Below are 25,075 nucleotides of genomic sequence, written 5' to 3'. Positions count from 1 at the left end.
CCAAATTGCACCCAGTGGCTGTTCTATGGTGTGTAAGAGTGTGTGAATGGTTACTGAGTAGCAAGTGGTGCCATATACAATAGCCTAGGCCACCAATGTGTGTGAATGAGTGTGTGAATATGACATGAAGTGTGAAAGCACTTTAAGTGGTCAGAAGACTATAAAAGTAAAAAAGTAAAAGTTATGATATGGTATGTAATTGACATACTTAACAAGTCACAAAAAGGTTGACACTGAAAGTATCAGTAAAATGTTCACTGACACAACATATTTCATTTGTTTTCCACCCAAATAGCAATCTTGCAATACACCAGCCACTCTTAGTGACTACACTATTTTTGAATTTGCTACTTATTAAATAACATTTAACTGAAATTATGATCTTTTCCTAACCTTAACCAAAGTGCTTTTGTTGCCTAAACGTAACCACAGACAGGACTGTTGACGCAAACCCAAGATTCTAATGCCACACTTCGTATGTCTGCCATTCACTCTAACCAAGTCCTTGCAAATTCACTGTGGTACATAAATGTAGTGTTTCATTAACTCAAAGCAACATTGTCCCTGAACATAATCCAGGCAGCGGTTACACTGTCACCACAGCGTAATTATGAATGCAGTTTTATAATACATAAATCTAATTTCTAGGAGACAGGGTTGTGTTTTTCATCTGGCACTTTAGCTGCCTTCAACACTTTTGCTTCAACTGTCACTTCAGCTTCCATTAGTGCTTTAAAATCTGCCAGTTCATTTATATCAGTGCCTCTGGTTCAACTGATACTTCAACTATTTTCAGTGCGTCAGTACAAAAAGTCCAACATTTTCAGACACTTGAACATTTTCAAATATTTCCATATCAGTTTTTAGGCCTAAGGGAATTTTCCCTTGCCATTTCAAGTTGTGAGGTTTAGAGTCTGAGCCTTGGTAAGTGGGTGGTGGCCCCTTGTCACCCTCTACTCTCCACACAGCTTGTGGAGTGGAAATTCAATTCTGAGTTGTACCTGGTGTCTTCCAGCAGGCTGCACAGAGAGCTTCGACCTTTCTCACTTTCTGCTACAGCCAAATCACAGGAGGGTTCATTCAGACTCTCTTCAGACTACTGATATGCCAGGTCGATAAAAATGAAAAAAAAAGAAAAAGAAAAAGGAAAAAAAATCATAAAAAATATACATTTGTTGAAGCATTTGCTCCCAATTTTACATCAGAAAAGGAGCAGCTGCTCACACTCTCCCTCCCCTCACCCTCATTAGTGCCCCTCTAAATAGACTCACGGTGAAATTATGAATGGAGAATGACGGAGTTCAGTGCTGTTCCAAATAACAAATTAATTCATGATCCCAATTAGCATACTTACACTGTTACTGTAGCTAAAATGCAATGTGTAATTACATAATGCATGTGGCAGAGTAAACAAAGAATTTGATGTTAGAGCGTGGGGCTCTCTGCTCCTCCAACATATTTGACTCTGCAGAGGAGACCTCGTCGAGTTCCTAAATAATCGCCTGCAGCCACTTTGAAGACCGACCAGGGATTCGAGCAGATTAATGGAATCCTAACTGGCACACGGCGCAATTTATAGACCAACATGCAAGATATTATGACCCAAATTTTGTCCATTATTAAAAACTGCAGCATCTCTCTCTGCCACTGCTAGCCTATTTATGTCACCCAGTTTCCATGGCTACCATGCCATAGATAAAATCTAAAGCACACACAGGTTTTTCAAGTGCAACATCAACTTCCCCTTCCGAAAAGGGAAGGGGGATGACATTACAACCCTGCATTCATTAATACACTTGAACAAAGGCAAATTAAAAGATTTATAGAAGGGAGTAAAGCATACAGAACAACACAAGGCTATCCTCTGTCTGTGTTAATATTTGTGCTAGGGATGCATGATAATATTGACATATCAGCTGTATCAGCCAACATGCTAATAATATCGTTACGTCATCAGAATCGGCCGATATTGGCTTTAAAATGAACAATCAGTATCAGCCAACATGTTTTTTCTTATTTTGCTCAATGAATGAATATTGCATATACTGAAAAGCATTCTATTTCATGTCTCCATCTGCTAGTGGGCCATCATGAAAAGAGTATTCATGCATAATATGATGGTGATTCCACTACAGAGGCGACTTGATGATCACTAAAATTAGATGGGAAAAAAAAGTGGATATATTGATATCGGTATCAGTTATCAGCCAAATAAGTTGTCTATTGGCATATCTGATATGGGCAAAAAAATAAAAAATCCAGTATCGTGCATCCCTAATTTGTGCTTGCCATAGAGCCACTTGCCCAGAGTATTCAATTAGACCCCAAATCTATGGTGACGATACCAAAGACATACAAAATATCATACTATGCAGATGATATTCTTCTTTATATAATGAAAGCACAAACTAGTATATCAGCAATTTTGGAAATAATTGATCTATTTGTTACATTTTCAGGATATTAATTGGAATAAAAGCATATTGATGCCAGTCCATTCTATCTCTCCAAAAAACTTAGCAGACAGAAAAATTTACTTATCTTGGGACTCAGATTGCAAGATACCACTCCTCTTTTCTGCAGGCCAACCTCCACTCCCTAGTAGATACATTAAAAGGTAAAATTTAATTTTGGAAAACTCCCTGCTTGGCAGAGTGAGCTCCATTAACATGATATTATACCTCAAATATTATACCTAATTCAAAATATCCCTACTCTCCTGGATCATTTGGTCACACAGTTCCAGAATTAATTGATTATTTTACCAATTCTAGGCTGGAAATCTAAAATTGTAAATTATAAATCTAAACGTGAAAGTAAAAGTGAGAGCAGCGAGCACGCGTTTTATTTAGACAAATTTCTTGTATGGTTTGTTGTGTTTATAAAACATTTAACACATTACAACTTCCTTAACAAAACCCGACTATTGTTTGGCAGTGTTATAGGGAAAATTCAAAGGATTACCCAGCCTGACTCTGCACAAAGGAATCTAAAGAAGCAAATCCTAAGCAGCCTTAGAAAATTGCATTGGAGTTTTATTCATCCTTGTGAAAATAAAAGCTTACATACACAGTAAAACCCCCGCAAATGGATAGTAGCCTTCCTTCCTCGGTCAAACACACACAAACAGACCATCGCCCTCGATTTCCTACCAGCCCACAGCAGGCCAAACACTTTATGTCCTTCTGAGAACAAAAGAGCACAGGACAAAGCTGGCAACAATACACTGTCTTCCTCGTTTCCACCAGTTCAGCGAGGGCAAGCAGGAGCACATGCACAATACCTGGCTGGACAGGGAAGATGACATCATTTCTCCACAATGAAATGACTCATTGTTCCCCATTTAGCTATCAACTTCAAACACAGACAGTAAAATGAAACAGAAGCCTTTGTCAGCAGAATGCTGAGAGAATTTCAACCTGAAATGTAAACCAGAAGCCTGAGCTCAAACAGGCCATATTCAGGGTCCTCCCTATTAAAAGCCATACACGACTTATGTTACTGAATCTATTTTTATTTGAGATAAATCAGCTCAGTTAAAAAGAGCGGCTATTCACACAATCAATAAAGTAGGTCGGGCTCGGCTGTGTAGCATGACATAATAAGGATTCACTTTGATCCTGGCCACTGATACACTGAAGATGTATGCTTCTTTGTCTGTGGAAAAACAGCTCCAGCTCCACAGCTCTGTGTTCACGTTGAAGACTGGATGTTCAGCACCACCTGCTGGCTGAGCAGAGACACTGCGGGAGGGACAGGTGGCGTTTGCACTGCACTGTCTTCCTCATGCAGGTCTTCAGGTTCTTGCAGGTTTTCCAGTCTAATTATCTCCAAGACAATGAGTTGGTTGATTTGCATAGTGTGCTGTTTAAGTTTTTTTTTCCCACTCCTCACTTGATAATTCAAAGTTCCCCTCACTTTCCCACTGTTCTTTTATGTATTACATGTTCACCCCACTTGAGTCTTGGAGACCCATATGTAATCTAGATATTGTTTTATGACCTGGTTCTGCTTTATATGCTGGGACAAAAACTTAAGTAATTGTCCTCCACATGCAGCTCTACTGTAATCAGCATGGTGTTTTCATCTTTAAGTTTGTAGGTGCAGGTAACTATTTCAGAAGCAAATGGGACACGTAACTAACTGGGTACATACTGTTTTTGGTAAAAAGATAATCTCAGAATGATGAGAGACGTCTTGATGGAAAAAAATCTGCTTGTTTTCCTGAATTTACAAGGTAATAATCTTGGTGGTTTCAAAAATAAATAAATAATAACAAAAAAAAAAACATCCAAGATTATTATCTCGTTAATTCAGACGAACAAGAGCAGGTTGAATGTCTGAATGTGAATGTCTGATAGTTTTGCTCAGTAAATTGCTACATGGTTTATTGTTTAGTTTGAAGCGCAAAAGTGAGACAATTTCTTACGGAACTGGCTTTGTACACTGGGGGGTGCTGTCATGTTGAAACAGGAAGGAACCAAATACAAAATTGGAAGCACACAACTGTCTAAATTTTAGACTCTCAAACACATTAAAGGGACAGTTCACCTCCAAAATCAAAAATACAAATTTTTTCCTCTTACAAATAGAGTTATTTATCAGTCTAGGTTGTTTTGGTGTCAGTTGCGGAGTGTTGGAAATATTTGCTGTAGAGATGTCTGTCTTCTCTCCAATAAAAACATGGCACTCGGCTTGTGGTGCTCAAAGCGCTGAAAAGAAATACACTTGAAAAACTGCCTCAATGTGAGCAGTTTCATGTAGGAACTATTTTCTTTCCACCGAACTACACCCACCAACTCTTATCACCCCGCAGAAGGAAGTGTGCATCTACTACTGGCTCACCTGGCACCACTGAGCTAGCTAACAATACAGCTCAGCCAAGGAGGATGCCATGTTTAAATCTCATGCTGTCACAAATATGAACCTCTCATCCATGAGTAGATGCACGCTTCCTTCTTTGCAGTGAGTGAAAACAACCCCGCCTTCATTTGTCAGTACTGTCCGTGGTGGAAATACTAAACAGACCTAGGGTCTAGGTACTACCCATGTCTGAAGGGTTACTTTTGGTTCCATAAGTACCATACCAAAGGTGTTTGATGGAAATGGGGCTAATCTGTACTTACTTCTGTTCACTTCACCCATCAGAATGAATGGAGACAGGACAGCTGCTAGTCTCCTGATGGGGCGAGGCAGTGGCGAAATTATCTCAATTTATCAGCAGCCTCTGGCATAATCCCATTTTTCTTTATTCACCATGGAGGCATGCGAGAAAAGTTTTCCTACTAAATTCAGCGTAACACAGGGTGAGTACACAATCATTTGGGGAAGGGGTATTTCTTTAAGAAGCACAAAACATGTTCTTACGTGGCACTTGAATCCATCACATGGCCTTAGAGAAAACTGATGTTAGGAACTGCCACAAGGATACTTCAAATGCATCTGACACAAACATCCAGGCATGAAATGCATCTTTTCACCATTCAGTTTATTTCATAATGCCTTGCTCACGGTCATATACTGTTCCTCAGTTCCCAATAACTTAGAAAACACTTCATAAACAGTGTGGTACGTGTGGTAAAATCCTTCGTGAACAGAAAATTCATGAGGAGAACCGGCAAAGATTCACTCCCATACAGTAACACATTTAAAAGTAAGACTCGTCAAGTCTTGTACTTTTAAAACCAGGATTGCTTAAATGAGAAATAAAATTTGTACATGATCAGACAAAACAAAGTGATTGTGCAAAAGTATTTGAGGGAAATGAGACCAAGAAAAAAAAAATAGTTATATCACATTCTTTTAGACTACATGTCATGTTTTGGATGTAAAGCTGGTGGGAAACATTTACATCATCAGCTTAGCTTCTCACTCTGTTCAGGAAAGAATTTCATTCAATGTCCATTACATTAAAAATATCTTCTTTTTTGAGCTTTTATCCCCACTAAATGTCACATAAAACAAGCACTTAAAATGCAGGCAACCTCTAAGGCAACATGTGAACTAAAAACAAACTAGATACTGTATAGGGAGGTATAGGCTCCTCTATTTGTCCGCAAGAGCATTCCCGGATCAGATAAAATATGTCCTAATGCAAAAATGACAGGAGAGCTATCATACAAAGTGAACTACTGAATAGAAAAGACAAAAACATCTACACGCAAAAACAATACTGAAGTCAAAATAAAAAGGGAATCCACAGCTCCCTGTATTTGCTCTGGAAGCTAGGTGTGTATTTTGTTTTAAGATGAGGAGGAGCAGATTATTGATGCTGCATCCAGGTTCACACAAACCCCCAAGCTATTTGTTTAGCTGTGATGTCTGACATGACGCACACCCCTCTCTGAACTGAAGACATCAAATGCCTTGAAGAAGTAAACTGGTGGTCTGTGGAAGGGCTCAAAGGGAGAGGTTAGGGATATAAATTACATTGATTCAAGGGTGTGTGTGGTTTGCATAACAGGGATTCCACACGCACACTGTTTCAAGCATCCGCATTGATCTCAAAATTCTGCATACGATTCACACTTTTTGCTGAAAAGCCTTTGTCTTGGTTTTCACATTCTGGAGGACGGTGTAGGCTGTCACCTGCTGAGGAGTGGACACACACTGACCAGGCAGCCCAGACGCCCTGAGAGCAAGAAACACACAACCCACACTCATCGGCCTGCCGTCGCACTCAGAAGACACACGGCCGCTGAAGTACAAGGTCCACCCCTGAGCACAGCAGCAGGGTCTGGGGTGATCCAGATAGGGTGCAGTGATTGTTTGGTCTGCGCTCACAGAATACACTGTGACCATGTGCAAATGTATGTACAGAGGACGTCGTCTTCCTGCTGGACAGGAGGGTCTACAACGCAACATGCAGGACACAGTAGAATGCAGGTCTCTTTACAAAGCTGGACTGGGAACAGTGTGTGTGTTCAGAGCACGAGAGCGGGTAGTGTTATAGTGTCGGGGGGGAAAGGTGGGGGGTGGGCAGGGAGGGGATGGAAGCAGTTCATAATGTCTCTGTCTCATCACGACGTGCCCTGTCTCTTCTGTTGCTGGACCCGGATCAGCTCCAGCTGTTTTTTGCACTTCTGGTAGTATGTGGACAGACTCTTGTTCTCCTCCAGCAGCTTTTTGTGCTCCTGCACCAGACGGGACGTGTTCTGCTGGTCCTTCTCATCTTGGTCCAGTTCAGCGATGAGCTCCTTCCTGCACACAAGATATGAAGCAACATTAACTCTCAGAGCAGAGGCTGCTCTTGCTTTGTTTACACCTGTATCACAGACTTGTGGTGTTGTTACTACTGGGCAGCACAGTGGTGCAGTGGTTAGAACTGTCGCCTCACAACAAGAGGGTTCTCTAAATCACTATTATCAAGCTGCAATTCATTTATTTTGAAAGTCAATGACACAAGTTGAACCTTTGACCCTGTTGTCACATTTGACACCAGCTATGAAACATTGCAGCCTGAGGATGAGGTGGCAGTCTACATTTGAGTTCAGGACACAGCCAACGAGAAACATTTTGAGGTTTTATGGTGGTGGAAGGAGTGTGCTAAAATGTTTCCTAACCTGGCAGTGAGTGAGCAGAATGTTTGCCATTTCAGCATTGAGCACAGTCAGTGAAAGAGACTTTTCCTCTGCTGGATTAGCAACTTAAAGAACGGAGAACCCATCTTAATGTGAGTGTTTGTCGTCTTGTGTGTTAAATCATTGGTGCTGGTCAGATCGCAGGACTTTTATGAACAGGTATGAGTGGGTGTGGGTCTTCATACATAGACCTGTGCAGGACTCTAGCTCCAGGGTCAGCGTTTATTTTATCTTATTATTTCATTTATCTGTTGGAGAGAATTTGTAGTTGAAAAAAGATTTAAAAAAAAAAAATCACATTATTGCAATAGTTGTTCATACTCAGCATATCACAAAACCTTTAAAATCACAATAATACTGTATCGTGACCTAAGTATCGTGATACTATCGTATTGTGAGGCCTCTGGTGATTCCCACCCCTGGTAATTGGTGACTTAAATCTCCCTGTAAGTGTGAGTATGTAATAGTTGTCTGTCTCTATGTGTCAGCCAAGTGATGGTCTGGCAACTCACTCTAACTCATTTGAAATAGTCTTCGATATTATTCTGTGTATATCTTTATCACAAAATGCATTCTTAACCAAGCCATGATTGCACAATTAAATGTTTGTTATTCTATATGTTAAGAAACTTTTTTTCCAAAGTTTATCTAGTGAGTTGTTTGGTTTCTTAAGAGTTCAGTCACAATACTCTTCAATCTGGCAGCATTATCAAATTCTACATGTTATTAATATTGATGAATCTGGAAGAAGTTATCGAGATCATGTTTCTTGCCATATCACCCTGCCTCAAAATGCCTTTAGTCAAACACAGTTGTTCTAATGTGCTGGTCTTCTGCAGCTTAGGACAGCTGGACCAGCTAAATTTGGTCATTGCCTTTGGTTGGCTTTCTCTACACTTATATACTAATAATAATGTATAGCACCTTCCAAAACAGAGTTTACATACTGCTTTGAAAGACAAAGCATATGCAGAACTAAAAATGGGATGCTCAGAAGGCAATAGAGTAACAGAGGGCCAAAACATAAGCAAGAAATAACTATGGTAAATTTAAGATTAAGTAAAAAAAAAAAAAAAAAAGACAAAAAACTGCTAAATGCAAGACATGAAATGTCAATATGAATAAATACAAATAAAAAGAATAAAAGCAATAAAACAACAAAATAAAAAAGAAATAAAAAGACATAGCAAGACTACATCACATAAAAGCAAGCCCATGAAGATGGGCTTAAGAAGTGATTTAAAAGAAGTCACAGAATATGTGAGCCTTATCTCGTCAGGCAGGTTGTTCCAAACCTGAGGGGCCCTGATGGCAAAGGCACAGTCACCTTTAGATTTAAGCCTTGACTTTGAAACAAAAAGGGCCCCACCTGGAGATCTAAGTGATCGGTAAAATCTAAAAATCAATTCTAAAGCAATCAGGGAGCCAATGAAGAGAAGACAGGATCGGGATGATGTGACGTGATGTCGTCTGTTAAAACCAGTGAGCAGCTGCATTCTGAACTAGTTTACACATTAAAATGTCTTTATCATATGAAGTCACCTTGGTATGGCCCTGTTTATTCTGCTGCCCTTGTGGCAACATGCATAATTAACTAAATAACCTCAACACCAAACTACATCCTTTCTAAGCATGAAGCTGAAATCTCATTTGATGAAAACTGGATGCTCTGTGCAGCGAGACATACTTTCTCTGGATCAGCAGGGCGATCTCTGTTTGCACTTTCAGGTATTCTTGGGCCATCTTGCAGTGCTGCTCAAACACGGCCATGGACTCTTTGGAGTTGGGACAGGGAGCGAGAGGCTGGAAATAAACACACATTGTTACTTTTAACTCCAGAACAATCTGCTCATGAATTAAAGACTGTGTTTCTATCAGCTCTAAGTATAGTCCAAGCAGATATTAATACACCAAACATCTCACTGATGCTGCCAAAGTATATTTATATTCACTAGTGAATAATGAAGTAATTTTATAATGTCCTTAAATTCTTATATGAGAGGCAAGAGGTGAGCTGCAACACCACCATAACATGGTGGAATCTTACTCAGTGCAGCTTCTATCTGACAATATTTACACTAACAACAAACGAGGTAGTGCTGTCTGCTGGGGGCTGAGTGAATGATGCACCTGCAGCTGGTGATCCAGGGTGAGATAAGCCATGGGAATGGAGTTGTCTGAGCCGTTGGTGTCTGAGAAAAGAGAAGAAAGAGAATGCAAGGGTGGTTTGTTTTCTCTGTGACGGCAATGGAACAGTGGAGTAAAATTCAACGTTCGCTTACTGCATTCAATCACTCAGAAAGTTAATAAACTACATGCTAGAAAGATGGCTTTCATACCAAATCTGTTTTGGACAGTTCAAAAGACTGGTGGATTTGCCCATTTGGGTGTGGCGTAGACCAAACAAATGTACCAAGTCTGCCTGACAAAGTGGGTCTTTTAGATGCTCAGAGTCAAGTTAAAGGAATACTTCATCCCACCCATGAATAATTTGTATATCAATTACACAGCATGTGTAACCTTGAATTAATTGAGAAAATTTTGTTTTTCTTGCTTCCTCCGGAGAACAAAGAATCCAAAAACGCTGATGAATTGAAGTCATAGGGGTCCATGTTTTGAACAGCACAACTTTATCAAAAGATCTGTTTACAAATTCTCAAACACCCCATGCAGTATAATCCAAGTCTCATTTATGCAGTCGTATGCTCAGTATTTCCCAAACACATGTGTTTTCACTAAAACCTTAGTATTAAAAACTGAAAGTGAAACTTATCTATGCTTTCTTCAAAGCCTGACTCCATTGACAAAATAAGCCATTTGACCTTGCTAAACATTGGAGCAGCTGATCTAACCACTGTTTTGATCAGGTAGTTTGTGTTATTGTGTGACTTGTTTGAAAATGGCTTGTTCAGAGGGGTATTCCAGGTAGGAGGTTCAACAAACTCTGAGTCTGACCTTGAACTCTGAGTTGATTTACCCTGAGATGGGAAACTCTGAGTTACCGGTTCCAGAATAGCTGATCTGAGTTAGTTCAGTCAACTCTGAGTATGTTCACTCTGAGTTAAGCCGACAATAAAAAGCCATCATCAATGGAGCTCCGACTCCACGATTCACCATGGCAACAGGTAAATAAAAGACAGCGCCTCCATTTTAATCCAGTGGATGTAGAGATATTAATGCATGTGTAGCAGATGGTGCACGTTTATCTTTAAAAGAAGAGCCTGAGTCAGAGCGAGGAAAGTGTAAATAAGTTAACCATAAAGTTAATAAAAAAGTTTTATTCAGTGTTGTCCGTTTATTCATCATTTATCAGACTTACATAATTCTTAATGAAGATAAAGTGGTGGAATCTGACTGTGTATCAGGCTGTAGATACATTACATTATATTAGCTAATAATATATAAAAATATATTTGTTCAGATTTAATCTGATGGGGAAAAACACAGGAGGCAGCAACTGAAAAATAGGAAGATTTAAAACATATAGGCTAGGCTATAGATCAAAGACATAAAGACATGACTGTAAACTCACAGTAATAATATGTTTGGTGATTTGCACTTGAAAAGACGTTGAGGTTAAAATACAGTAGATTTTAAAATGTTGCACATCTATTTGTATCTTGACTCAACAGCATTCAGTGACTTTATTTCAGCTACAAATGTAGTAAATTTAAAGACAGTGAAACGCTGCACCATTGCTCACTCAGAAATATGAACATATAATCCCCAATATTAGGCTATAGGAATTATGTTCCATCAGTGCGACCAATGACATCAGTGATAGAGATCATTAGTCATTGATACTACGTGTCTAAAGCTTCATACTGATTTTTAAAATTTAAATAATTAGGCCTACACATTATGTGCAATAAACATTTGGGAGCTGCTCTAACACACTGACAGTCTGATCCTTGTGCACAGTGTTATAAAAATAATAAATATAAAAAGGACAGAGGTTTGATTGTGAGCTGAGGGTGAATTCTCACTGTGTAGTATTTGAATGTAAAGACAAAAACCGATGTCCAAAGAAATGATTGATGTGCATAAATTCAGTAACTTAAGACAGTCCTGAGTAACAAACTAATATCCAGCAGGATTTAGACTGTGACAGACGGTAAATCTCCGCTAATGAATGTGCTTCGATACAAGCTTTGACACGGACTGAATGAATGAGGAAATGAAACAGCGTGTAAGAGGGAGGAGACAGAGAAAAACTCAGGGTTTATTGAAGAAAACCTGTCAGCGAGCAGGTTATGCTCACAGAGTCTGTTACCATGGTGATTGACTCAGAGTTTCAGTTACCTCTCCTTCTGGAACGGATAACTCAGAGTTTCCCTCATCTCAGGGTTAACTTACTCTGAGTTTTCACATAACCCGCTTTCTGGAATACCCCTCGGATTTACCAAAGTCACAAACTAAAACAAACAAACTAACCAGTCGAGGCAGTGGTGAAAGAGCTGCTCCTGCGTTCAGCAAAGTAAAATTACTATTTTGTGAATGGAGTCCAGCTGTGAAGAAGCGTAGATAAGTCTGACTTTCAGTTTAGTTTCTCGTTGGAAAGGGCTGTTTGTTTGGGAAGTACTGAGCATATGGCTGGATGAATAATTCTTGGTTTTGCTGTTGTTGAACGTGGACCCCTATGACTTCAATTTAGCAAGAATTTCTCAGTTTTTGGATTCTTCGTTCACTGGAGACGTGCAAAAAAAACAAAGTATCCTTCATGAATTCACTGTAACACTGAGTGAGTAACTGACATACAAATGATAATTTAGGGGCTTAAGTATTCCCTAACACACAGGTCGTGTGTTTGCGTCCAACTCCACGTATTTAAGCTGTTTTACATTGAAAGTGACAGGTTTCACCCTGTTTTTTTCCTTTTGCTTATAGTGTTTGTGTCTTCAAACATCAGGCATCAAGTCAAATTTCCTCAGACCTTCATGTGTACTTTAATTAAGTACTAAGCCGTAAATAAAGTTTTGTCTGGTCACTTAACAGGCCTCATGGTGAGAAAGGGGAAATCACTTACTGTAGACATATTCAATTTGTTTTTTAAGGTACAATTGTGAAATGTTATCTTTCACTCCACTGTGATTGTGTTGTGGGAGCTGACTCCGGTGGTAAAGCTGTCATGAGTACCTGTGGGGTCATCAGGGGAAAAGTAACCTCTGCCGCTTGTCTTATCAGGTGGCATCATCCTTACACTAGGACTGGAGGACCGGCTGCTGTTTCTGCTCCCCTGCAAGACGACACAAACACTGTCAAACATGTGGAAAGCCAATCACACCTCCTGACTTTTAGGCCGGCAAAAAGTGGTGTGGACCACCAGAAAAAAATAAATTAAAAAAAAAAAAAAAAATGAATGCAACAAAAACAATCTGCTGATCGTGCACATTTGGAGGAACATGCCAAATGAAGTTTACTAAAGAAAATTTATTTTTTACTTTTGTAATATGTGATTTTGTTCACTTGCACGCTGGTGCAAAGTGCCTGCATGACATACTTCAATCTATCAAAGTAATGCTGCTGGAGACAGACAGCTAACAATGTCACTCCAGGAAACAGTGCTGGAAATGAGTCAGTGCAGTTTTATGTCCATAAATGGTCCTGAGCCATTTCACTAATATACACAACATCTCTCTCTTGTAATGGCTTTTAAATAGGCTGAGGTAACACTTTTGAAATGAATCATCAACTTTCATGACATAGTTGACTGTTGAGTGACACTGCCATGCGCTGCAAGTGCATACATTGATCTAAGTTCCTCATTGATTAGCATTTAATTTTTGAGTTACTGCCATATGAATGCAGTTCATTGGATAATTTGAATTCTCTGATGTCACTGTGAATTTTCAGTTTTGATTGGGTGGCAGATGTGGATTAATTTTAGTAACAAGAAGGTATAACCGCAACACCTCTGATGCTGGTGTTTGTAGTTGTAAATGTACGCCTGAGTATTACCTCTGGGTAAGGGCAGGGACTGATCTCAGTTATTTATGGCACTGAAACAAAGCCCTTACATGCCTTGCAATTAATTACATTTGGCCAAATTTAATTCCATAAATACAAAAACTGTGACAAGAAAAAAATCTGTTAAAATAATGAGATTCCAAACTATGAACATTAGTCGAAAATTATTATTTTTTTTTTTGTATGTGGTGGTATGACAACAAATAGTATCAACTCTGAGGTTAATCCAATGTTATCAGCATACAATGTTTCAGAGTGTCTCCAGAGAACAGAATCAAAATGTTAACAAAGTAAATTCACACAAACACAACTCCCTGATCAATGGCACTGTCACACCACTGGGAATCCCACAGGCAGCATGGCACAATTTATCTTCTTTAGCAACAGTATTTCTGTACAAAGTCTTCACGGTGAACTCTAAATGACCTTTTGACTGCACAGAGCTGTGGGTTTACTACCAAACAAATGGAGACAAATGTTTGGGAAAGCAGGAGGAGAAATGCTCCGAGCTAGGGAGCTTATTTGAAGCAGCCTGTGTTAGAAGAGGGAGCATGTGGCTGTTCCTACACTGATGTCTTCATCTTCCTGGAGCTGACATATCAAACACATGTCATATTCCATGACCTTTTCTCCCAAAGGATTTCTCTCTTTTGACAAAGAATGCATCACATGAAAGATGCAATCAGTCTAACATCCACGAGGCTTCACATGAGGAAAGGAGCGATGAGACTGGCAAACAGAGAAATAAACTCCTCTGGTTGGGTTCTGCTGGAGTTCAACTCTTCATTGTGAATTACATAAAGTTTTGTCAAAAATTTGTGCATCAGTAACCTTACATTCAACCTGAAATCATTACCCAGCTTTTAACCATGGGCGTAACTTCCATGTTAAAGAATTAAGTCCAACTGAGATCACACTTTTGGGGGTGGGCAGGCCCACGACCACTAACATGTTTAACTGACGGCTGAACTGGTAAGAACACTGAAAGACACTGTAAACAAACTTCTGCTGTTAACTTAAAAATTATTTAACAACTAAGGACAGACACAATTTTGTCAGTGGTGGTGGGGTGAACAACAAGGACCACAATATTGAGCATCCAAACGAATCTATGTTGATATATTGACCATTTTTGAGCTGCTCAAATGTGCTACATCTGATTAGCAAATATTGTTGGATGATATGTTAAAATTTTCCAGCCAACCACTGTCAACTGCTTTTATTCACGCAGGTTTATCTGTGGCAAACGCATGGGGCGGAGGAGTCCTGATTCCACATGCACATTTTTCATTTTAATTACATTTCTATTTAATTTATTTGCCATCTTTGCAAACATGTAGTGCTGAACAGCTGTCTGACACGATTTGAAAAAGAGTCACATGGTGTGAGATGAGGAACGCCTAAGGTTGCAGCCCCCAAATGACCAAGCAGGTGGGGATAACGTAGCTATGCTATTAAAATGATCAGGGTGTGTACTAGGTCATGCATTCACCATGTTTTCATTTGTAGTAATAATGAGCATGATTGCTGTGTGCAATTTAAACTGATGTTAGACTCTGAAATACAACACCAGCTACTCAGACCAATTTCAACTCCCTGTCCCGACAGTGACTCTAACCATCAATGAATAAAACTCTACAGACTGTCCTTCATTCACTCCTCATGTCTGCCTGTGTCTTACCTGGCTGGACTCTGTGCCGATGCCTGGCAGATCCTGCACGGATCGACGTCTCTGAGACTCACATGTGGCTGTGGACGGGATGGACAGACAGAGGATAAGGAATGAGACCCGGGCAGAGTTTGCAGATATGGAGGGAGATTGGCGCCCGTGTTTGCCTGTGGGATATCCAGGCCCACAGAGCGACACGGGGACAGCTGCACTGATTTAACCCTCTATGATGTCCTGGCCTGTCAACATGTGCTTGTGACATGGCTAGAACGTGACCACAGCGCTAAAAGTGCCCGGCCCCACTGACAGCACACAACAAACGTACACACACCTCACCGTAAACCAAATCTATCCACAAGAACAACTGGGCCTGCTAATGTGATTGGTTGGCAGTGACTGGCTGCTTTGGGTTAGGGATAGTGAGGTGAGGTGAGGTCTCAGACAAGGCCAAAAAGAACTAGTGGCTACTGCATTCTATCTCACAAACCAACACAAAAGCATCTAAATATATACATATAAGTGAGTGTAACTGAAGGGATTCATTCCAACAATGTACATACAGTAAATGAAAGGTTTTAAATATTTTTCTATTTTTCTTATAATAAATAAAGAGTTTCCTTTGCTCCAAAAATATCACATTTCAAATGTCTATATATTTTCTAGACCTGAATATCATGATAATAACATAATTTTAAGGGCTGTATTGAATGTCCTTTTTTTCCATTCGAAGCTTCTTTGAGGTTTTTGAATGAATTTCCTTTGAACTAGTCAATACAGCCCTAAAACAAAGCCCTTTAACTATAACCCTGCTACACGGTGTCACTCCAAAATCAACTCAAACATACAGCATTACTTAGTAAATCTGGTATGTCAAGAGTTAATGAGGCCTTTTTCTAACTTCGTGGCCATGCACCCTTGAATTTGATGGTGTTTTTTCCAATATACAGTATAGAATTGTTTAACTGAAGCCCAAACACAAAAATCAATAAAGTAAACATTCCCAATTTTCACATGAGGGCAATATGTGTGTTTACATTGGATTGTGTATTGGGACTGCACCTTTGTTTCTACAGTGTGTGCATTTCCCAAACTTTACAGGACATGGGATGATCAAGTCACTTACGTACACACTTCAAAACAAATACAGCTGACTGGGTTTTTCTGCTCTACACTGACTACAAGACACAACACACAAGGACACACATAAACAATAACTCCAAAGAGAACACAAACAACATTATGGATCTTCACCTTCTGTACCCTCTGTTGTTGTTATATACGGAGCTGAACTCTCTGCTGCTACCGTAATTTGTCATTAAACTAAATCAAGTTTTAACATTTTCATAATTCAGCTTTTACAATTGGATACATGCAATTTTGAAAGTGACAATTAAGTAACAAATTTGGATGTCAGGTCTGGATTTGCAGTTGCATTTTTATCAATTGTTGCTTGATGGCAGGGGTGTAATGATACATTTATTCATCAATCATCATCCAGTACAGGATGTTTTGTTCAGTATGTGACTTTCTTCAATTCAGTGCACTGAATTAGCCTGTGAAATCTCCCTTATGTATTGTACTTTAGCCTATGTTAAGCATGTGAGGATCATCAATGGTAAAGAGTGAGGACTAGTTGGAAAGCTCTGGCAGTGGGACAGGATACAGGCATTATGTATAGATTGGTAAGTCCACTTGACATAATATGCCTTCGTGGTGTCGTAGTGTTGGCCAGCTAGATTGTTCACTGCCATTAACCCTTGTATATTTCAACTCTTTCTAGCATTGTATAATTTGTATTTTTTGCTTCACTTAAATACTTAAAATGTTGAAAAACTGTTGATAAGTTATGGTTCACAAAACTAAAAGAAAAAAATACAGGGAGTCTTGACTGAATATGACAGTAACCATTGAACTGAATGTGAAATAATAATAATTTTTGGACAAATCATCTATCTTTATTATTCCAACATTGCAGGTAAGTATAAAAGTAAGTAATATATATGCGGTTCTGTGAGGAGGTGGGTTTAATGCAGGGATATGGTTATTAGAGTGAGTTAGCTAAGCTACATTTTGCGAACAGGTAAGTGCAAGTATGAAGTGTAAGGGCAGTATTAGGTTCAGTAGTAAGTTTATCTGCAACATCGGAAATGTGAACTTTGACGCCGTGTCTACACTGGATGCGGAAGCGCCCTGATATATCGAATGACGTGCAGCTGCTCCTCAGCAGTCGCCTGGTCGTTCACACCAGAAGCGCATTTCTCAGCGAATCTGCTCCCCTGCTCTTTGCTGATCACATGTAGAGCTCTGTCTCTGTCTGCTTGTGTGTCTGTGTGTCCCTTCGTCTCTCTTGCTCTCTGTTTAATATGCGACAGCATGGGATGCATATTTTGTCATTTATCATATATCATTTTGTCATCACATAATTTATATCATATCTATTATAGCCTTTATATTATTCATAATATATTGTCATTGTATTTTCCTGACAGATTTCAATTAAATGTGAAGGCTTTAATATATTATTTTGTTTTTGAGGTAAGGCAAACACAGAAACAATGAATCCAAAGAGTGCACCATATATATAAGTCTTTTGTTACTGATGTCTGTATTGTCATCATTATTATTATTATTATTATTATCTATTCTGGTCCATATGACAATGTGTGTGTCTGCTTTTTCAGTAAGGCCAGATGAAAACACCAGACGCTCTTTAGGAAATACCTGGCTGGGAGCACTTGAGAGCGCTTTTGAGGAGCAGCATTTTTTCAGCTGAGACACTTGAGATGCGTCTGGTTGCTGTGATTTGGAATATCTGCAGAGGTAAACATGTCGGCACAAGTAAAAGTACTTGCTTTGGATGAGGGGGAGGCTGAGCCATGCAGGGAGAGAGGAGGGACCCACCGGTCTGTGTGGGTTCATTAGAGGAAACGTAATAATATATGTACAGTATATTCACAGATTTCTTCTCCACTGTTGTTGCTGCTCAGCTTGCACGTGTAAGATGTGACCATTTGTCTTTGCGGTATTTGTCCCTCCTCCACTGTGATTGAACAATCGAAGTGACAGTGAGGAGTGCAGTGTTTTTTCAGCAGCCCCCCTTCAGCTGCTGACATCTGTAGCGCAGCGGAAATATACAGCGCTCCTATTGCGAAGAATTTAAAAAATATGCTGGCTCCAGAAGAAAACGTTTCGGTGGACACGGCCCCTAAGAATTATAGCCAATGAGCTGCCATTTAATGTTTCTTTTTTTTTTTTCTTTTAAAATAAATGACAAAAAACATAATCATCTGCATTTCTTTTGTTATTCCTGTATCCCATATCTGAGCTACATACCAAACTGAATTTTTCTGTATACAGTTACACCCCCACTCACTGGCCACCAAGGATTTCTGTGCTGGGGAGAAGACCTGATGTCCAGGGGTGCACATGCAATCATGAGTACCCTACCTTCAGTAACATGCATCACCTGACTCCCTTAGTCACTGGATTAAATTAGCCACATTCATTGTGTCTCACACGGCTCCAAAATAGAAGCCTTTTCTGACATCCAGAGCTGTCCCCATTCCTCTCATCCGTATCTCTGCTTGTAATAATAGCTTTGACCCTCAATGTGAAAGAAATTAATCAAAATGACTTTTTCAAAGTTAATGGATGTAAAGAGAGCAAAAGGGGGAGAAAAAAATTAGCCATGCTTTCTCTAAGTCCTCTATGCATGAAAGGCAAGGACAAGCTCAAATGCAGAGAACTGGTGCACTGACTGTACTCCCGCTACCCATGATCTGCTGCAGCCAAGCCAGAGAGATGACAGAGAGGACAGGGCCATGAGTTAGAAGACTTATCTCATATGTGTCACCTGATCTGATGCAATAAACTGATTGGTGACCTGACGCCAGCTAAAAATGTGATGTTATAGACACAAGTCATAGAGAGTCTCATAAACATCTCAGGAAATTTTGATTTTGGGTGTGAAAGGTGACACAAGATGAGAACATTAACTCATGTTCTGCTTCTGCCAACTAAAAAAAAATCACAGAGACATAAGGCAACTCTGATGTGTGTAACTCCAGGACCAGCTCAATTATATCCTCTTTTTACAAAAGAGACTGCCCTGAGACATGCAACTCATTTAATATAAATGAGCACTTTGTGGCATCATATGGAGCGACACACAGGAGAGGGCCATGTCAGAGCACAGCAACCCAAGCCAGCCAAGCCAAGCCAGCTCCACCCGGTCACCAGGAAACCCAGTGATACCTGTGACGACGATCTTGGGGACATCCAGAATGGTGCCGAATGATGCTGTTTTACGGTGGCCTGGTTTATACTGCGGACGTGCTGCGAAAACACACATACACACACACACGTACAGCTGCGAACACAACAAGCATGCGGACTAAGACAGACTGGGGGCCCACAGCTGGACTGGAACTGTGAGCCACACACATGCAGAGCATAAAGTGTACGTGCAAGGGCAGCATGCACTCCGTGCATTCCATACGCTGTGGAGTGGTACTGACGTAGACTGCTGACGGCCACGGCACTGACTTTTTTCAGCACAAACAACAGCAGGCATTCAGCGCTACTGCTGTTTGGACTAAAGTTCAACAAGGCAATCTGAGGACAGAGGGTGTTGATGTTTGAATTACAGTTACATCTAAGTCTGAAAAGAGCAAAACCTAAAACCCTGACATACTCTCTATGCTCAAATCAAATCAAAAGTCTACACGAGAAGCCCCTGAGATTTAATTTCACCACAACAGTGCTGGTGAGTGTTGACTGCTTTCTGTCAGAGCCTTTAAAGCAGGAGAGATGTTTGACAGCTGGGTCTGACGGGCCTTAGTCTTCAGGGACATGTGGATGTGTTTATATGAGGAATCAATATTCACCTCAATGTGATGAAAGCACATAAAAACAGAACCTGACTCGAGTGTCTGGGGAGGAGTTTCTTGTGGACGTGGAGAGGCCTCATTCCAACAAGACTCGCTTGACAATAACACTGCATGCCTTTCCTGCGCAACTTTTCTTTTTAAATAAAGTTCAAAATTTCATAAGAGCATGCCAATTTGCCTTGATAAGCTCCTCTTCCTGCTTGCATGTGATGTTCTGTGTTATCTAATGTCTGGCATTACCTGCAGGTGCAAATGGCATCTTGGGCTCCAGCTCCGACAGGTCAGCACTCATTCTTTTGCTGTCAGATGATGCCAGGCACTGTGTTCGTGCAGGCAGACTCTCAACACTTCCCCCCCTGGACAGAGGCAGAGTCCTCAATGGGTCTGCCTGAGAGAATGAAATAAAACTTTTACTACAGAAGCTTATTTTGACAAAATTTGTTTTCTCCTAGAACTAAATCTATAACTCTTATCACTGATAAAATTCCAGTGAACTGGTTTACCTTTGGCTTGAAGTAAGGGGCAAACTGAGGCGTAATCTTGATAGTGTCGTTGCTCCCTTGAGAATCACTGTGCTCCATGTTTGCATCGCTTTTGTTGCTTGTGCTGGTGCCAGTGTAGTCCACATATGAACCTGTTATTCCCCAGGATACAGGACAGGAGAGAGGTTTTATAGGTTTTTACAAGCTCTTGAGATAAGTATAAATAAAATGTACAGCATAATCAGTTATGGCTGTGGGGGGGGGGGGGAAATTATTACATCCGTATTTATAGCAACCCTAACCTATGTAAAGAAAATACAAATGTTTATCACATTTTTTTCTCATGTTCTAATGTATATATCATTCAAGAAAAGGTAATTGTTACTTCTTTTGTTATTTATCATAGAATGGGCAGGGCATGCCCTCTGGACTTCCATAGTTAGCCCTATGCTAACTTAAATGGGGATAAAATAATTCATCAATCATGTGGCTCTTCTTGATTTTTCAAATGTTATCTGACCAAACTGGTCAAATTGTGAAACGAGTCATTTCCCGGACCTTATGATACTCAACAAACAATACAAACAATTTATTCACCATTTCACTGCTGCAATAGAAGTAACGGAGTAGGCTCCAGTGGAACCTATGATGTAAGCACAAGTTTACCTAAATTGATTGTGACAGGCCAGTGAGCCTGAGGACAAAATAATATGAATCCAAAGAGCTCTCCTGGATATAATACTTACGCTATCCAGACAAAGGATTAGCAGCAGTAAAGGAAACTAAACATAAATGTGTGAAACATAATCAGGGTTTGTTTTTCTTGCCTGACGTTTTTCAAACGTATCAGATTCAAACATACATTCATGATGGTAAACAAAAAGTAACACTGACACATATTAGAGCTATGTTACGTCGTCAGCTACAGAAAATACATTTGTTGTTACGTTACATTACATGGAAGATTATCCACAGAAGATTCACAAGTTCATTAAACACAAAAAAAAATCCATGACTCTTCCAAAACTTCCAAGGAGTTTTACTAATTTCTAGACTTCTCCAGGCCTGGAAAATGTGATTGTGAAATTCCAAGTTTTCCAGGTTTTCCTTGACAGTGGGACCCCTACTGGTGTATTTCCTTACATTCTTCTGTAATACTGACTATTTGACACTCATGCATTAAATGCTGGATACTGCCTTAACATGAACAGCCTGTGCTGGGAGTTGAAGTGTGAGGATGACTGTTGTACCTGTACTAGTTGCAGAGTTGCTCTGACCCTCATCTGAATACTGGTATGGATATTGCAGGGGTTCATCAAATCCTGGGAAGTACTGCCAGAAGATTAAAAAAAAAGAAGAAGCATGTAAAAAGCATAGCGTCAATTATGACTTTGACTCTTGGGGATGCACACCTGATTGCCTCAAAGTGACCCAAAAACCACATCTATTACCCATTCTCATTGTGTATTAAAAAGTGAGGTTGACTTCACTATAATAACTAATAATAACTTCTGTTCAGCTGTTGTGGTGTGACTGACTGCAAATGAACTAAGCACACTTTACACATACTTTTTTGGTTGGCTTATGCTGGCATGAAAGATGATTTTAAATGTGGTGTTGACCAAATAATTGAGCAGAGATTGTTTGAAATGGTGAGTTTGGTCTGGATCTAATTGGACTCTGGTGTGGTTTATTTGTAGTGCAAAAGAAAAGCAGGCCAACCACAGGATTTTGACAGAAGACGTGATTTTAGCTTAAATTTAAAGGCTAAACTGCTATTAAATCAATCTGCAGAAAGTTAACTGTAAAGAAAGCAATCTTCTGTCTGCTCTATGCAATAATACAAGGTAATTTTCTAACAGAGGTAATATGTTTGCATGTGAGCTTAGGGATTTTCCCTGGTGCACTGGAAAAGAGTCAAAACAGAAACACTGCTCAAGACACCACTTTTGTGCTTTTTCTCATTATTTATGACTCTATCTTGCAACAAAAAACACAAGTGGAGCCAGGCTGCATTTCTATGAGGATACAACGCAGGTTCAGCAAACATTCCTCCCGAGCTGTATAATGAGTTAAAAATGTAGGTAATGATATGCCTGAAATTCATTTTTCAAAATGGGAGGCCAATGCTTCACATACAAGAGATTTTATACACAGTATGTAAAGTAAAAAATGAGCCTCACGTTTACCAGCTGCAAAATTACAGTGATGTTCTTATCAATTCATCAATACTTATAAATCAATGGTTCAGTACTCTTCATAATATTCTGAAATGGGCCATTCTGCATAATGAGTACTCCTACTTTTTAATCCTTTGAGTATATTTTGAGGCTAATAGCTTTGTACTTTTACTTGAGTATGTTGCATTTCGACTTTTACTACCTTTACTTCAGTGAAAGATCTGAATGCTTCTTCCACTGCTGGTCCTTATTCTTTCTTTTGGTGGCTCCCTCTGCTCTCTTGTCTATATGCTCTATTCTTTCCATGCTATATTAGAAACACCATTTGAATGGTGATTTAAAGTTGATGTTTTGTAAAATCAGCTGGGAAAAGCTACAGCACTGGACATTTTACAAATCAAGCAACTCAGTTTGCCATTGTTCAGTTTGTCAACGGCTAGCCTAACATGTGTCTTTGAACTGCTGCTCTGCTTTAGTAATGTCACCGTTGCCTGTCTGAGCAGCCTGGGGTTTAACGTTAATGTTGACATCACTGGCAGTGCCGTTGGTGCTAGTCCTTTCGCATTCTGGTGCATTTATTCTGGGTGAAAATCTATGCTAAGTTACCAAGGGATACTGCAACAGCAGAAGGGGCTCATAGCCTTGTAGAGAGAGGGAGATATAGCAGCCAGGTGTATTGTCTGGTGGCAGAAGTTGGTCTGTTTGTTGCGGCAATCAGGCCAGTCAGCCCGCAGACTGCGCTCCACACTGGTGCAAATGTTGAGATGTCAGATTTGCCAGAATCAATGTGCAATACCCACAATCCTGCACTGAGATTCAGGCCCTGTCATCAATTCCATATCTTTTAAATGGTTAACTCTCCTTATATGACTGCACACTCTGTTGGCAGTTTATTAAGTATACCAAGCTAAAACTAATGTCATCTAATGCAACAGTCCTGCAACAAATCTTCTGTTCATCAAGGTTCTAATGGTCACTTATTGTTGAAACTGAGGCTCATTGATTGTACTGTACGGTCATTTTGGTGGATGTAGTTTGTAGTGCTGTTGAATTGAACTGCATTATACGACAGGTGTTTCTATTACCTTGTCCACCCTATTTTTATCAATGAGGGTGGGCTACATAACAGAAACGCCTCTCTGTGTAAGGCCATACAGTGTATAATATCTGTAGCATTAAAAGTTTATCTATGGCATACATATCCTGGCTCTCTCTTTACAAGGACCATTTCGCGTTACCTTCTGCTCTGTATGACTGAACTCTGTGGTCAGGTTTATTGATTCATTCACTCCAGTTTAATGAAAGCCTTGTAGAAGGAGTAAGCAGTGTGTGAGGACAGATTTACCTTCATTAGATGAGTCATGATCTTCACTATCTCCTCCATCGAAGGCCGCTGAGAGGGGTCTTTAGACCAGCAGCGAGTCATCAGACTCTCAATGGGCTTGGGCAAATTTTTGATTAAAGGAGGTCTTGTGCCTGAATGTGTAAAAAATAAAGAAAAAAGTTAGAATTACTCACACGCAGTCAAAAGAACTGATAGCTTTTGGCATCACACCAGACAAGCAAAGAAATATTGCGGATTTATGCTTAATCCCCCGTTTCCTACTGTGCCAACCACTAATGACTCAGGCAGGCACATCCAGTGGTGAAAAATATTTAACTCGTCCCCAGGTATTATTAGTGTCCCATTAGTATTCTCCTCCATCCATCTCTGGATTAGAGTAAACTGCAGGGAGCACTGCACAGGTGAACATGCGCTCTTGTGCCAGGCTCTTTACTTTCACAGTCTCCCAGCAGGCCTTGCTGGGGAGGCCCATCTGAGGACTCAGAGTGGCTGACAGCTGGACATGGCCTTTGCATCCTCTACACACATACAGACACACACAGGTGACTCACCGTTGTGCACAGCCCACATAATGCGAAAAGCTGGTCCTCCAATTTCATCAAAGGGCTTCCTGCGAGTGATCACCTCCCAGAGAATGATCCCCCAGCTGAACACATCACACTTCTCGCTGTAATTGCTGCCTGCAAGTACAGAAGAACCCACGGCAACACTTAGGTCCTTTTCAAACATGGAAAATGGGCTCTGTTTGACATCGCTGACTGACTGATAAAGCTAATTCTCTGTGGCACGTTTGAGATGAGAGCGAGGATGAGCCTGAGAAACTGCAGCAGCTTTTATGTCATCTCTGCTTTCAGTGGGGGGAGGGGGAGGAAAATAAGGGAGCAATTTTGCCAAGGAACAGCTCCTGTGTTGCTTAATTACTGAGCCTATTATTGCAGAATTAAAGTGCACATCACACACCTA

At 40.1% G+C, this 25,075-nt stretch overlaps 1 protein-coding gene across 2 annotated transcripts in view; it reads right to left on the bottom strand.

The window, feature by feature from the left end:
• Positions 1–5,467: 5,467 nt before the first annotated feature.
• map3k7 (mitogen-activated protein kinase kinase kinase 7) overlaps positions 5,468–25,075 on the bottom strand; it is a 28,450-nt gene continuing 8,842 nt past the window's right edge. Inside the window, exons 8-18 of one of the 2 annotated variants that reach the window (XM_049590436.1) lie at positions 24,664–24,788; positions 24,113–24,243; positions 21,838–21,919; positions 20,609–20,739; positions 20,346–20,493; positions 19,471–19,551; positions 15,229–15,296; positions 12,717–12,816; positions 9,711–9,772; positions 9,268–9,383; positions 5,468–7,200 (exon numbers count right to left, since the gene is read on the bottom strand). In XM_049590436.1, coding sequence (XP_049446393.1) covers positions 7,020–7,200; positions 9,268–9,383; positions 9,711–9,772; positions 12,717–12,816; positions 15,229–15,296; positions 19,471–19,551; positions 20,346–20,493; positions 20,609–20,739; positions 21,838–21,919; positions 24,113–24,243; positions 24,664–24,788 — 1,225 coding nt within the window. In that variant the 3' untranslated portion in view covers positions 5,468–7,019. The remainder of the gene's footprint in view (positions 7,201–9,267; positions 9,384–9,710; positions 9,773–12,716; positions 12,817–15,228; positions 15,297–19,470; positions 19,552–20,345; positions 20,494–20,608; positions 20,740–21,837; positions 21,920–24,112; positions 24,244–24,663; positions 24,789–25,075) is intronic. The other variant, XM_049590437.1, reaches the window with a different exon arrangement.

Source organism: Epinephelus fuscoguttatus, linkage group LG11 (assembly GCF_011397635.1).
Source record: "Epinephelus fuscoguttatus linkage group LG11, E.fuscoguttatus.final_Chr_v1".
In the NCBI taxonomy this organism is placed as follows: Eukaryota; Metazoa; Chordata; class Actinopteri; order Perciformes; family Serranidae; genus Epinephelus; species Epinephelus fuscoguttatus.
This window is presented reverse-complemented; position numbering and strand designations above follow the sequence as displayed.